This window comes from Dromiciops gliroides, chromosome 4 (assembly GCF_019393635.1).
Source record: "Dromiciops gliroides isolate mDroGli1 chromosome 4, mDroGli1.pri, whole genome shotgun sequence".
In the NCBI taxonomy this organism is placed as follows: domain Eukaryota; kingdom Metazoa; phylum Chordata; class Mammalia; order Microbiotheria; family Microbiotheriidae; genus Dromiciops; species Dromiciops gliroides.
The window spans coordinates 251573283-251589854 of record NC_057864.1 but is presented as its reverse complement, the minus strand read 5'-3'; the positions used below and the strand labels follow the sequence as shown (position 1 = coordinate 251589854).

Here is a 16572-nt window from a genome sequence, read left to right as displayed (position 1 = left end):
ATCATGTATCCTGCAGCTTTGCTGAAGTTATTATTTCAAATAATGTTCATTTATTCCCGAGGTTTCTCTGAGTATACCATTATTTGCTGCAAAAAATGGTAATTTTGTTTTCTCTTTGTCTATGTTTATTCAATTTCTTTTTCTTGTCTCATTGCTCTGGTTAATAGTTTTAGCACTGTGTTAAACAATAGTGGTAATAAGAGATATCCTAGCTTTATGTCAGATGTTATGGGTAAGGCCTTTAACTTTTCTCTATTTTATATAATGTTTGACCTTGGAGTTGTATAAATACTATTAACTATGTTAATAAAGTTTCCTTTTATTCTTATGATTTCTAGAGTTTCTAATAGGAATGAATGTTGGATTTTATTGGAAGCTTTTTTTTAGCATTTCTTGATATAATCATAATTATTGATATAATAAATGTATTGATATAATCATTAATTATTTAGATATTAATATGGTACATTATATAGTGTTCCTTATGTTGAATCAGTACCACATTCCTGGTACAAACACAGTTTCATAGTGTACTATGTAATGTGTAATGAATAGTATATAGTATAATAATATTATATAGTATATAATCTTTCTAATATGTTATTTTAGCCTACTTACTAATATTTTATTTAAGTTTTTGAATTAATGTTCCACTAGGGATATTGGTCTATTCTTTCCTTTCTCTGGTTTGTCTCCTTGTTTTAGATATCAAGAACATATTTGTATCATAGAAAGATGCTAAAAAGTCTACCAAACATTTCAAGAATAATTAATTTAAATACTACATAAACTTTTTTAAAAAAATAGATAAAGGGGGCAGCTAGGTGGTGCAGTAGATAGAGCACTGGCCCTGGATACAGGAGGACCTGAGTTCAAATTTAGCCGCAGACACTTGACACTTACTTGCTGTGTGACCCTGGGCAAGTCACTTAACCCTCATTGCCCTGCAAAAAAAAAAAGTAGATAAAGACATTCTACAAAATTCCTTTTTTGATACAAATTTGGTCTTCATAACTAAACTAGGGAAAGTCAAAACAGAGAAATAAAACTGTAGACCAATTTCTCTAATGAATTATCTATGCAAAAATTTTAAATGAAAGTAAGAAGGAGACTAAAAGAAAAGTCAAATCAAACCAGATGGGTGGAGCCAAGAGATTTCACTAGAGAGAAATTTATGCCCAATGGAAGGACCTGAGAAGAAATAGTGACACCTATGAATCTTGGCAAAAGGGAATCACACTACCCTGATTCATATACCATACTGTAATTTTAATTAAACTTTGTCAACAAAAGCTAAAGACAATGTCATCCTTTCAGCTAATGAATGTTTAAATGTGTCTATTTGTTATGTGGCCAAGAGTGAGCTAATTTGTTTTTTATAGTGGTCTGGTATTATTCTAGACTTAAGTCTACTGGAGTTATATCTAATACTTTAGCTGCCACCATGTCCTCCCACCCCCATGCAAATGACATGAGCTAGGAAATACTGGATGATGAATCTTATAGAGTATGACTTCCATCTCCCTACCACCCTTTCTCCTTCCCTTTCTTCCTTCCTTCCTCCTTCCCTCTACTCTCCTTCCCTCCTTTTCTTCCTTCCACCTCTCTCCACATATATGCATACACAGATCTATAAGGTCACACATTTGCAAGCACATATAATATATATTACAAACTGTATATATATATACACACATGTATATATATAAACACACATACTTCTGTCTGAGCTCGTTATGAATATCCTAAACTTCTATATAAATATTAGACCTTATATATTTACATAATACATACACATACATATAATGTTTGTAATGATGCTTTCTGTATTTAGCAATTTAATTTGAGGATGGAATTTTTTTCTAACTATGTCACATGCTATATAAAAATTTTGCAGTTTGAATCTAAGTATGTCTCATAATGCTCATCTTGGCTCTGAAGAAAATAGTCACCTTATTATATCACAGACTTAGTACCTAATCTCTTTTTGAAGGTAGTATACAAAGCTTTTCAGATTCCAAAGATCATCCTAACAGCATCCTTAGGGGTGTGATTAAACTCTATATTGCTGCATTACTATATTGATTGTTTTTGTACTTTGCTTTTAACTAAAATGTATTACCAAAAGTGAAAGCTACCTGTTCTCTTGTTAAATGTCTAAACTCAGTTTTTGTGTTTCCAAGTAAAAGCTAATGAACTCTTTGTAGCATCCCAAGAGATCTTGTAAGACTTGGGGCCTATTTTGCTGGAACTCTTCACTTCTGTTGTTACTGCCATTATACTTTGCCCTCCCAACACACTTCTATCCCTGATTGATTCTACAATATAGGAAGGAAGGAAATTTGGACACTATTATATTTCCCTGAAAATTGGAAATTTGTTGGAAATGTCATGCTGCTTTGTAGCCCTTGGAGTATTAACCCACATTCACATCTACTGTGCCCTCTCCTGATTCTCTTATGTGTTGCTGGAAAAAAAAGGGAGGAAGAATCAACAGTATTTTCAGTGAGCCATACTCTACTCCTTTATTTGAAATCCACGTGTTTCTGGGTCTTCAGACTTCATGCTCCCAGTGACATAAAATATTGGACATTATGCCTATTCATCCTTTGCTGATACTTTGTATAAAAGCAAACACAGTTTTCTCCTTCCATCATTCAGACAGTAAGGATTCTTTAAGTGCTTGCTATTTGCCCGGCACTACACTAAGCACTGTAGATACAAAGAAAGGGGAAAACATTGTGTTTTTTTTTCTTTGAGAAGCTCACATTTGAGTGGGTGAGACAACATGCAAAAACTGTACATGCAAGATAGATAGAGTGCAAATGAAAGGTAATCTCAGGGAAGGCAATAGAATTCTATATAAGGATTGAGGGATGGAGGGAGCTCCTGAAGGTGGAGTTTGATCTGAATTTTGAAAGAATCCAGGGAAGCCAGAAGTGAGGCAAGAGAGCATTCCAGAAATAGGATAGGGAACAGGTACTGGTAAAGGGTCAGGGTCAGGATATGGCAGTCCTATAAAAGGAATGACAAGAAAGACAGTGTCACTGGATCTTTGATACTGAGGAATAAGTGCATTTTACAGGGTATATATTGAAATAGATTCCTTTCATTAGCTCATTAGCTAGCGATAATAATTGTCATGTGTTTTTATGTACGTAGCCCATGCAAGCTCTGAGAATGCTCATTCCAATTCCTATTCTCACAGGTGAGTTCAAGAACCAGGCTGGTGCCATCTCCCCCTTGGGGTTATAAGAGCACCCCTCGGGGTGATCTCCAGTGCCATAGGCTTAAGCCCCTACTGGTGTTCTTCCTTCCGATGTTTATAAGGATCAATTTAGTATGGCAGATATAAGTAGCTTTTTTTTGTTTTTGTATTTTTTTCCAGGGCAATAGGGGTTAAGTGACTTGCCCAGGGTCACACAGCTAGTGTCTAGTGTCTGAGACTGGATTTGAACTCAGGTCCTCCTGAATCCAGGGCCAGTGCTTTATCCACTGCACCATGTAGCTTCTCCTTTAAGTAGCTTTTGGAAAGGGGAATTTACTAAGGTAGTACATTAAGAACAATTTGTACAAAATATTTCCCACAAAGTCCATGAAGCACACTCCCTCAAATACATATAGATTCTAGGAAAAAAGTGGGTTCAAACTTCAAAAAGAAGTGTGCCAAAGAGGTAACTCATAGTTCTTGGTTGCTGGAATTACTTTTCTCCCATTCATGTAGTACTTAAGAAGTTCCTCTTAGGATGCTGTAGTCCCTTTGCTGGGCTCTTTGTAGGGTGATGCACCTAGTCTCTTCTTGACTCTAGACGATGTGTAGACTGTCAGCAGCTGACCCACGGAATCTTTTTAGGATACTGATGGGAAGATGGAAAATCCAACATTCTCTGAACCCTTAAAAGCTGGAAAGTTCTACACTAGTCAAAAGGGGAAAGGGGAAAGAAATATGCTCAAGGATAAAGCCAAAGCTGAGGCCTCTTCTTCCCCTCCAGGTCGTTCCTTTTCAGAAATGTGCTGGAAAGATGCATGCTCCCATTTCTAGAAAAGCCCTCCTCTCTCAGTTAGTTTCGTAATTAATAGATGATTCCTAGAAGCATGACCAAGTTTACCAGTCTATTGGAGCAAACTTTCTCTCTGTCATCATTTCACTTTTTTCAGATGGCTTTAAAAGACATTGTCACATTTAAAGGTCTTTTTTGTTTGGTAAAATAAGTTTTATTGATAACTTTTGCTTTTTTATATCATCATAGTTTCCTCAGTATACCTTCCTTTCTCTCCCCCCCCCCGCCCCAGAAAGAAAGTCCATATAACAAATAGTAACATTAAGGACAAAAAAGGGGGAAATCAGCATAAATGATTAATATGTTGAAAAAGTCTAAAAATATGTGCAATATGCAACACTTGTGGACCTCCTACTCTGCAAAGGGGTGGAATGGAAGTGTCTTATATATCATTTTTTGAGCCACAGTTGTTCTTTATACTTTAAAAAAGAAAAAAAGACAATGAGGGTTAAGTGACTTGCCCAGGGTTATACAGCTAGTGTCAAGTGTCTGAGGCCGGATTTGAACTCAAGTCCTCCTGATGCCCCATTGTTCTTTATACTTTTTCAAAGTTCACTTTTGATTTGTGTGTGTGTCTGCGTATTTCTTTCCATGTACTTTGTTATAGTCATCATGTACACTGTTTTCTTGGCTTTCTTTACTTGATTTTGTATCACTTCATCCATTTTTAGTCTGATCATCAATTAATAAATTTTCAGTCTGATGTAAGGTTTTATATTGATTTAATACCACACAATCTTTGGGCACAGCAAATTCTCTATTTGATTTTCTTTTTCTTTTTTCATACCATATCAATGCAACTCTATGCAGTATTTTGGCTAGTTGAACAGAATGTCATATCATCTTCCAAATTATCCCCTGTGAAGATCTTAAGCTATATAGTAGATCTTTCCATTCCTCTCTGTATTTATCACATTCATCATTCTTCATGGCATATTAATATTCCTTTGCATTCGTTTACCCCGGTTTATGTATCCCCAATTAATGGGCTTCTACTTTGTTTCCAATTCTTGTCTATCACAAGAATTGTTACAAGAAATATTTTGGTGGGGCCTTTCTTCTTATCAATGGCCTCCTTTGAGTATAAGCCCATTAATAGAACTTCTGAGTCAAAGGTGATGAATTTTTGCATCTCTCGATTTGCATCATTCCAGATTCAAAGGTCATTTGATTGGTTAAGATACATTCTTACCTAATTTAGATACCAATGCTGAAAAGGGATAGAGAAGTTTTAACTCCATCTTTACATCTATTCTTTTTTTTTTTTTTTGTGAGGCAATTGGGGTTAAGTGACTTGCCCAGGGTCACACAGCCAGTAAGTGTTAAGTGTCTGAGGCCGGATTTGAAATCAGGTCCTCCTGACTCCAGGGCCGGTGCTCTATCCACTGTGCCACCTAGCTGCCCCTACATCTCTTCTTTTGGTATTCAAAGAAAACATCTTTTTAAAAAGAAAAAAACATACATAAGTCTAAAATATCAATATGTAGAGATTGTATATTACTTATTAGTTAAAGCAACATGTAGTTTGTGAGTAGTTCTTTTTTTAAGTATTTTATTATTTTCCAGTTACATATAAGTAGAGTTTTCAACATTTAGTTCCAATTTTTTCTCCCACCCTCCCTTTCCTCCCCCCTCCCCAAGACAGAAAGAATCTGATATTGGGTTAGTGAGTAGTTCTAAAGTAATTTGATCATTTTATTCATGAACATAAGGACACAAAGACTCCTAGAAATCCTCAGGAAAAAAATATGTTTAAAAAGCCCATCAAAACTGTTTGATATAGTTATTAACATTTCCCACATACCTGCTATATGCAAGAGAAGAAACATGGTGTAGCAGATAAAGAGCTGACCTTGGAACCAAGGATATTTTAATTCAAGTCCTGCCTCTGACACATTCTGACCAAGCTATTTAATCCCCCAGTGCTTCAGGTCACTCTCTAGGACCGACCATTAGTTGCAGTGAAGGGTACTGGTTGCCATTAGTTGGAACAATTTTATTATCTGAGAGTTTTATATACAAATGAAATCATGGGTCCCACACCTATCCCTCATTCTACCACATACAAAGCCCTGAGTAGATTTTATAGTGATGTAAATTCTGATTTCCCAATATTTTTCCATCTATTTGGGAAACTATCACAGAGATAAAACAACCGAAGAACAAATTTATAGGGCAAAACTTATGTTGTTGCATGCTTTGTCAATAAATGTCCAAGAGAGCAAGAAATAGTCTAAATAGTAACTAAGGGAGGAAATTTGGGCAAGCCAAAGTCACTTCTTCCTCCTGTCCATGTTCTTTCTGATTGTCCTCACTGTCCAAGGCCTAGTCATTGAGTCAAAAAGCATTTATTAAGTGCTTTTTATGTATCAGTCACTGTGCTAGGTGCCAAGCATCCAGAGGAAGAAACCCCGCCCCCAACCCCACCAAAACAGGTCCTGCTCCCAAGGAGCTTCATTCTCATTGTGGAGACAACTTGTAAATGACTAGGTTCATACAAGATATATGCAAAGTATAAGGCAGTCTAAAAGGGGAAAGCCCTTCTAGCTAGTGAGTGGAATGGAGAGTGCTAGAAAAACTTCCTGCACAAGGCAGTACTTGAGTGAGTCTTGAAGAAAACCAAGGAAGCTAAGAGAGAATTTGGGGGATGGGGTACAGCATTCTGGCCATGGGGGCGAGTCAATGCAAAGACAGAAAGATGGGAGGTGGAATATTGTGTACAAAGAACTCTGAAAAGGTTGCCCATGGGCAATGCCAAGAAGCTGTCATTTACCTAGTCTGATACCCTGAGCCAGGAGCCAGAAATACCACTGCAGCAAAAGGGCTGTTGAGCCTGAAAGACAAGAGGAGAACCTTGAGAAAACTGCTCTGGTGGAAACACTGAGAAGCCACTGAGAAGCTGGAGGGATCATCTGGAAGGCAAGTGGTCAGAGGGCCTAGAGTGGGAAGATGTTTACAGAAAGCACTAGGCACACAAGAGATACTTAATAAAGTTTTTTTTTGTATGACATTCTTAGGCACTATGTAGAAATAACTAAAGCTATGCCCTCAAGATACAGCTAAGAAAATGAAATTAATTCAATGCAACCACAGTGAATAACAAATTGAATGAAGTATTATATAATATGGTACAGAATAGATTTTTGTAACAAACACTGGGGGTACTAGTAACATGGTGGTATCATTTATTATAATGGAATAAATGAAGAAAAAATAATTCAAGGAAAAAAAGTGATAAAACTAAGTTACTTGTGTTCAACTACAGGGCTTGGCAAGGCACACATAGAGATGTTATATAGAAAAATGGAGAAAAATATTACAGAATTACAGAATTTGACAGTTTGAAGGGACTTTAGTGATCATCTAGTCCAGTCCATATGATGTGATATATTGACTAAAAGTATCTGTTTGAAAGTCATATGCCTGGGGGCAGCTAGGTGGCACAGTGGATAAAGAACTGGCCCTGGATTCAGGAGGACCTGAGTTCAAATCCGGCCTCAGACACTTGACACTTAGTAGCTGTGTGACCCTGGGCAAGTCACTTAACCCTCATTGCCCCCGCAAAACAAAACAAAACAAACTTAAAAAAAAAGTCATATGCCTTCTCTGACAATTAAAAGATTTCATGGGAAGAGAAAGGGCTAGAGAAATTTGTTTGTACACTACAGGAAGTTGATCTCATTGAAAATAATTGTGGTAACTTTAAAATATATCTTAAGTATAGTTTTGAAAAAGAAAACTGGCAAACAGGAAAGAGTGCTGGAGTTGAAGTCAGATGACCTCAGTTGAGATCCTGGCTCTGCTGCTTACCAACTGTTCAACTCTGGGGAAGTCACTGAAATTCTCTGTGGAGCTCATTTTCTTCTGTAAAATAAAGAGGTTGGGCAGATGATTTCTAAAGTTCCTTCTAGTTCTAAATCTCTATGATCTTAAGTGGAGATAAATTCATGCAGATGTGAGCTAATTCCCAGAGATAGCATGATATGGTCATTACAAAAAACAAATAAATAAAAATAAGTAAGAAAAGTATTTATGTGGTAGCTACAGGAATTATGTATTGTTGGTCCACAGTGGGGCTCTGACTTTACAAATCCATCTAAAATTCATGAGTGTACATGTTTAGAGCATGCCCTTCATTAGCATATAATGGCCCACAGCTATCCATTTTGAGGTCTTTTGGAAACAAAAATAGCTTTTGTAGCTCATTGGATTGAAAGAGCTTCCTGGGGTCATGAAAGATTATTTGAACACCTTTCTTGAGTCTCTTCATATGTCCTTGAGCCTTGCTGCATAAATTAAGTTAAACAACTTTATAATTATTATTATATATCCCAATTTCACTTTTTCTTTGGTCAGCAATAGGTTGTGTAATGTGTAATGCTATTAATTCTGCAATTGTGGAGTGGCTTCAGGATCTTACTAAGTTCCTTATGATAACCAGAACAGGAAAAAAAAGAATTGTAGTAAGAATTAGAAGATTTAGTTAGAAGAAATATAAAAGCTAAAGTTACTTACCAATTCAATACCAGGGTTTCATGAAATAGAATTTGAGAAACAACTGGCCTAAACTGAGTGCTGTTTAAAGTTTTTATGTTTTGGTAACTTTTGTTTTTATTGAAAGTAAATCAGGGGGCCGGGGCAGCCAGGTGGCGCAGTGGATAGAGCATTGTCCCAGGATTCAGGAGGTCCTGAGTTCAAAGCTGGCCTCAGACAAAGTCTGAGCTGTGTGACCCTGGGCAAGTCACTTAACCCTCATTGCCCCCCCCACACACACACACACAAAGAAAGTAAATCGCAGGTTGCAAGGTGACTGGGACTGAACGGTCAGGCCAGGATCACCATGGCTCTTAAAAGGCTTTCCAGGTATTTATCTCTTGTTCAGTTCACAACTTCAGTATATTTTTGGTCCACAGTGTTACGGTATTACGGCTATTGCATTTAACAAGCAACTTGATCCTGTTCAAAAACTCTTTGTATACAAAATTAGAGAATATAAACCCAAGAGACAGGCAGCTGGAGGACTTCTTGATATAGGTTCAGAATACCAAAAAGATCTGGACAGGGAACTGTTCAAGCTTAAGCAGATGTATGGTAAAGCATACATGAATATATTCCCAACATTCGAATTTGAAATTTGAAGAGGCACCTAAACTCCCGTCTTGAAGAGTAACTGTAGTATGTATCTTGCTGTTTAATTATTTGTCATGAATTAGTCGTGTGACTAATCAATAAAATTTAATCTCACTTTCAAAAATAATAATAATAAATAAATAAGAAAGTAAATAGGGGAAGCTAGGTGGCTCAGTGGATACAGCACTGGCCCTGGATTCAAGAGGACCTGAGTTCAAATCCGGCCTCAGACACTTGACACTTACTAGCTATGTGACCCTGGGCAGGTCACTTAATCCTCATTGCCCTTCAAAAAAAGAAGAAAAAAAAAGTTAATAGTTAAAAAAAAAAGTTAACCATTTTTTTCAACATTTAGTTTAGGAAGATGGAAAAGAACAGTTCTTTACTAGTCTGTCTCCCTACCACCATGACCCTATATCAAGCCAGCAAATACATGTGTTTTGTAATATGAACAGCAAGGGTAATATGAAGTACCATAGTCATTCTACTGACCAGTGGCAAGTTTTCTCGAAGTAAGGAAGATTCAACTTCTAAGGGATTCTTCTATCCTTGATAGTTCTGCTTCTACACAGAAGACCTTCAGTTAACAGAGTAACTTGGCCGTTGCCCATTCATACGTCTTCCAGTCATTTAAAAAGGAGCCTACAAATTCCAGCTACTTAGCCAAATGGAAAAAAAGTCTCTGTTTACAGAGAAAACACAAAGCTCGCCTCTTCTCTGTCATTATGCCGACCAAGAATACTTAGCAGAACTTTTCCACTTGGGTATCCAAGTTAAGACTATCAGTGTCTCTGTCTCTTTACTTGAAATTTAAACATTTTAGAAACATTCTGTAGGGAAAGCTACTGCATGCCTTTTCAAAAAGGCCCAAATAAATAGTTTGGGGGGTTTCCATCTTGGGAATGAGATATTTGTTCAAGGAATTCTAATAAATGCTCTAAGTGCACTGTTTCTTCCTCAGCAAGCAGAACATATGGAATGCTGAGGATACAGGAAATAGCTATTGATTATGGGTTGGGAAAGGAGATTTTAGCAAAGTGGACACTCTGATGTACAAACCTGAATTTATTTTCCTTATTCCCTTCAACTATGAGAAATAATTCTAACAGCAATGTAGCCAGATAACTCTACCAGCAGTCACTTTGTTTAGTCCATATAATGGTGAAGAAGTACTAGATCTGGACTCAGAAGACCTGATTTGGGAATCCTGCTCTGCTGCTTCCTAGAAAAAGTCATGTCACCTTGTGAGGCTCAGTTTCATCATGTATAAAATAAGAGTGTTAGATGAGAGGATTTATAAAGTCCCCTTCAGCACTTATAGACTTTAGAAAGTCCATGAAGCAGAGTAGTGGAAAAGAGGGAAGGTCAGAGAAAACAGGAAGAAACATGAAGGGATGAAGATGCACTATATAGACAGCAGACCCCTGTACACTTAAATATAATGTATTGAAATCACAGCCAGATTCAGATTGTTTTCTTTCTTTTTTTTTTTTTTTGGTGGGGCAGTGAGGGTTAAGTGACTTGCCCAGGGTCACACAGCTAGTAAGTGTCAAGTAAGTGTCTGAGGCTGGATTTGAACTCAGGTCCTCCTGAATCCAGGGCTAGTGCTTTATCCAATGCTCCACCTAGCTGCCCTGGCCAGATTCAGATTGAACTTGGCCTTTGGTCACTTGCTGCTAATTAATTCATTCTTTCTTTTGATTGAAGTAAAAAGTCAAGTGAAAGTGAATAGAATATAGATATTTTGTCTTTAATTGTCTCCAAGAAAACATGATGCTAAGTGAAATAATATGACAGGCATAGTGACCTCCATAGGAATTATGATAAACAGGTAATAGGCTAATTAGATTATATAACAAAAGATCCTTGACCTTACAATAATGTTACTGCGAAATGAAATTATTAATCATTTTAAATGGGGCATGCTCATACAATGTTAGCACATGGTTGAAGAATAATCACTCTGGAGAAAAATACTTTTACTGGAGGGAAGAATACTCTGTATGATTTAGAAAAATTTAGTAGCTTAGCTGGCCCTTCCCCTCACCTCACCATCTTCAACCAGATAACTTTTATTTTGCACTTTTCTCATAGCATAAGTTTGAGACCATTCCCATAAATAAACTCTCAATCAGTGACCCATTTATAGCTATCCCAGAATAGAAGAATCATAGAATGACCAACCTGTTTCCCATGTTCTACATTCATTCTTATTCCATTCTGGGAGTGTTTCATTTTTTGTTTTTATACACCCAGTGCCTGGGATATGGTGAGGGAGGTTAGGACTATGGTAGCTTTCCAATTTGGAATCTTTAAATATTTGAATTATTTGAACATCTTGATTGATTCATTAATTGATTAATGGATTGATTATAAGGGAAGAAAGATGAGAAAGACATTTATTATATGTCACTACCATCACTTTCGTTTTCTTTAATGTGTTAGTGATAAACATCTGAAAATTGTTTCGATGTATCTTTAATCTGAAATAGAGCATTTATTGCTGTGTTGAATTTTTTAAAACTGAGAAAGATAAAAGCTGCTTTTCTCTTCCTTTAAACAAATGATCTCAGAACATATTTTCAACCTTGATTTTCTTTCCAAAATTACTTCACTTATTTTACCTTAAGTCACTAACTTTTTCATTGTGTTGGGATTTAGAAAGAATTCTAACCCCTCAGGTCCCCAGGGGTCAATAATAGAACCAAACCTTTAACTCTTAAATACTTCAAAAGAATGTGCCTCCTGTGAGGGTGGAGGGAGATCTTGAAGAAGGAAAAAAAAGTCCCTGGGACAGTAAATTTTTCAAATACATCATTTAGAACACTGTGATTCTGAGTACCTTTTCAAACTCAATAACATTTAGTTATCATAATTAGGAGACTTACTGAAAATACATAAATAATTTCCAATTGTTTTTATTTAAACAAATCATTTTTCCATTCTTAAATGCTATTGTTGAAGGAGATGGAAAAAAAGAAAAGAACTTAGCAAAATACTGTATTATTAGTGACATATTGGCTACAAATGGGCTGGTTATATCTATATTTTCTTACAATGATTAATTCTGAAAACTACCCATAAATCATACATGAAAATCCAGGTAATATTCTTTCCCAAAATATGGTTAAAATTTTTGAAGTTATTACTAAATTCTCTACTTTTCTCATAAATAGATGATTGGCACATGAAAAGCACAATTGTGCTTTTAAAAAATTAATGCCTGATAGTAGCCTTTCATTGATTCTATATCATTCTAAGTGTTTTAAGCAGGTCATCTTTTTGAAGATTCTAATGAATTGGTAGAAAAGATTGCCTTCTCTAGATAGTTCTGAAGAAAATCAAGCATTTTTTTCCCATAGGGAGCTGCGGGCTATGGTAGCTTTCTAATTTGGAACTTTTATTTTAAGCAGAGAGTGAAGATCTTAGATATAACATGCAGGAAGTTGCAAAAACATCTTTTAGAAGAAAAGTGGGCATGGCTGTAACTTTGAACTTTGGAAGTAGAACTAAAGATAAGGTAGAAGAGAACAATGTTGGAATCAGAGAGTCCCATGAGGAAATCTTAACTGAAAAGAAAGATAGATGATAGGCCCTAGACTAAATCCATGACCACAGGAATGAAGATGGAAGGAGCAGATTTAGGTGTCATGAAGGAAAAGTACCAGCATTTGGCATCTTCTTCTCCTGGAAGAGAAAGTGATTAACTGTCAAATGCTACAGAGAGGTCAAGAAGGTCGAGAATCAAGAAAACACATTAGATTTGTCATTAAGGGATCTTATATTGGTAACTTACAAAGAGGCTTTTCAGTTGAATGATGAGGTCTGAAGTAGATTGCAGAGGATTTAGAAGAGAGTGAGAGGAGAGCAAATAGAAGAACCTAGTGTGGATGGCTTTCTTGAAGAGTTTAACCAAGAAGTTGGGGAGAGATATAGGATGATAGCTAACAGCAGTAGTTGGATCAAAAGAAGGTTTCTTTAAAAAAATATATTTTTTTAATTTTTTTTTTTTTTTAGTGAGGCAACTGGGGTTAAGTGACTTGCCCAGGGTCACACAGCTAGTACTTGTTAAGTGTCTGAGGCCGGATTTGAACTCAGGTACTCCTGACTCCAGGGCCGGTGCTCTATCCACTGCGCCATCTAGCTGCCCCTAAAAAAAAATATTGAAGAATCATGGGTATAATTGAAGGTATCATGAAAGGAGTCAATAAATAAGAAATTGAATGTTAGAGAAAGAATGGGAATGTTACTGGGCATGATGAGCTAGAGAAAATGAGAGAGGATGGACTCAAGCCTATATTTAGAGGGATTGGCCATAGCAAAGTGAAGGTCTACCTTTTCTTTTCTTTTCTTTTCTTTTCTTTTCTTTTCTTTCTTTACTTTACTTTTCTTTTCTTTTTTGTGGGGCAGTGAGGGTTAAGTGACTTACCCAGGGTCACACAACTAGTAAGTGTCAAGTGTCTGAGGCTGGATTTGAACTCAGGTCCTCCTGAATCCAGGGTCAGTGCTTTATCCACTGTGCCACTTAGCTACCTTTTCATCCAAGAAAGGATTGAAAAATTAAATTGTGATGGAAGATATCTGAGTGATGTGTGGTAAAGGGTGAGGGGTGAGGAGGAAAGCAGGAGCTCTAGGGAAATGCCTTCATATATATATATATATATATATATATATATATATGTGTGTGTGTGTGTGTGTGTGTGTGTGTATACATATATATATATACACATATATATGTATATATACATATATGTGTGTGTGTATATATATATATATATATATATATATATTTATATTTATATATGGTGAAGTCCTCAACTGAGAGGGAAGAGATGCTATAGAGAGTAGGATAGTGAATCAATTAGGGAAAATTGGGATTCCCTTGCTGTAGCAAAGGCTCATTTGAGATTAGATAACATAAACTTATATTGGACCCAGTCCACCCACTGTCATAATTTCCTCAACTCCATTCAGCAGAATGTGAATGCAAGATGAATATATAAAACTGAGAAACAAAGGTGATAATTGCTCGTGAACATTTATGTTAGTTGGTTTGATAATTTTCTTGAAGAAGGTGACATATGAAAAACGTGGCATTAGAGACGAGAGCACAATATTAATGATGATAAAGAGTTTGATGTGTTCCTTAACAAAGTCTCAGTGATTAAAGCAATGTAAATGTATAAATTGTTCTCTTCAATCAATCATTTAAAAGCATTTGTTGAAATTTATATGTGCTCTGCCCTGGGAATACAAAGAAAGGCAAAAACATAGTCCCTACCCTCAAGGCTCTCCACTCTAATGAAAACAACATGTTAATAGTGTGAACATACAAGATTTATACAGAGTAGATGGAAATTCTTAATAGAGAAGACATTTCCAACTGGGGGAAACTGGGAAAGGTCTCCTGTTAAAGGTGAGATTTGTGCTAAGAAATCCAGGGAAACTAAAAGACACTTGTAAGAAGAAAGCTCTCAAGGCATGAGAGTCAGTCAGGGTACAATGGAGTGTTGGTTTGGAGGAACAGTAAATAACTAGTGTAAGCTGCACTGTAGAGTATTAGGAGGAGAATAAAGTGTAAGAAGATTGAAAAAATAGAAAGAGAACAGATTAGAAAGAGTTTTAAATGCCAGAGAGAAGACTATATTTAGTCCTGGAGGTGATTTTTTTTTTCTTTTCAGGGCAATGAGGATTAAGTGACTTGCCCAGGGTCACACAGCTAGTAAGTGCCAAGGGTCTGAGGCCGGGTTTGAACTCAGGTCCTCCTGAATCCAGGGCTGGTGGTTTATCCACTGCACCACCTAGCTGCCCCTCGCCCCGGAGGTGATTTTGTTGTTGTTGGTCCTACATTCTCCAAAAGGACCATGACATCAGGAGGTGATATCATAACTTGCAGTGAATTAGATTTAAGGACTGTGCACAGTCACCAACCTCACTGACTCCTTCAGAGCCATCTGCATCCAGTGGCAAGATATATATATCAGGACAACTGGAGATGGTCCATGATGTTTAAGGCAATTGGGGTTAAGTGACTTGCCCAGGGTCACACATCTAGTAAGTGTCTGAGGTGAAATGTGAATTCAGGTGTTCCCAACTTCAGGCCAGTGCTCTATCCACTGAGCCACCTAGTTGCTCCTTCTGAAGGAAATACTTTGGAAGCTATGAGCCTCTTCTTAAAAACTACTAAATCCTTAACTTGGAGTTTTAATTTTGATAATATTGTCCATCAGGAACTACTTAATTGTAAAACTCTGCCACAACATGTATTTTAAGATAGCATTGATAAGCACATTTAAGTATAAATATAGGAGACCTTTTGCTTGGGAATAGGGTTTTTATTCATAAATCCATTTGATTGTGTAGCTAAGGGAAACCCTTAAGGATGTACAGTTTGGTAAAGTCACCATCTTTTTATTCCTAAACCTTGATTGAGTATATGCCACTTTAATCATACAGAATGCTTGACAACTGCAGTTTGGCATCAGGTTCTTTTAGTGAACTTCAGTTGTATGTCTTACTGTCTCTATATTTATTCCCTAGGAAGGTGACAATATTGGAGGACCCTGATCAGAACATTCACCTGAAAAATCTATCTCTTCAGCAGGCAACCACTGAGGAAGAAGCTTTGAATCTGCTCTTCTTAGGTGATACCAACAGAATGATCGCAGAGGTAGGACTATCAGTATTTTGAAGCTGTAGTGATAGGAGGAGTTAGGAGGAGTTGTGTAACATCCTCATTTTTGTCAAATGAGAATATTGAAGTCAATCCAGAAATATCAAAGCCAAGGCATGAGTCTAAGAGCCCAGGCTTTGAGTGCTGTCCTCTTTCTCCATGACCATATTGCTTCTGCTTTGGTATGACACTCAGTTTATTTGTTTAAATGCTGTATTAAAGTATCTCAGGACTTTACTTTGGAAACTAGTTCTGTAGGACAAGGATAGGTGGGGGCAGCTAGGTGGCATAGTGGATAGAGCACCGGCCCTGGAGTCAGGAGAACCTGAGTTCAAATCCAGCCTCAGACACTTGACACTTACTAGCTGTGTGACCCTGGGCAAGTCACTTAACCCCAATTGCCTCACTAAAAAAAAAAAAAGGACAAGGATAGGGTGAGTGTGTAAAGGTTGTTTTCTGTGCTTTCTATTGAAGTTGCTACCACTGCCACCAGAGGTGAAAGTGGAATATTATCAGCACAAATTCAAAAACAATATTGGGTACTATTTTTCCAAAAGTTGGAAATGATTATTATGTTAGATTGTTCTAATTGTCTCTCAACTAGAATTTTTGAAGAGGCATATTTATATATTCTGAACTTACTTATCTAATGTTACAAAGGCTTAAGAAAACATGAGTTTATTTCTTAATTTTAGCTGTAGAAAACAT

The 16572-nt window shown here is 36.7% G+C and overlaps 1 protein-coding gene across 1 annotated transcript in view; it reads left to right on the top strand.

Moving 5' to 3' along the window:
• KIF6 (kinesin family member 6) overlaps nucleotides 1-16572 on the top strand; it is a 511996-nt gene that overhangs the window by 146868 nt on the left and 348556 nt on the right. The window contains exon 6 of the mRNA XM_044004953.1: nucleotides 15732-15861. Coding sequence (XP_043860888.1) covers nucleotides 15732-15861 — 130 coding nt within the window. The remainder of the gene's footprint in view (nucleotides 1-15731; nucleotides 15862-16572) is intronic.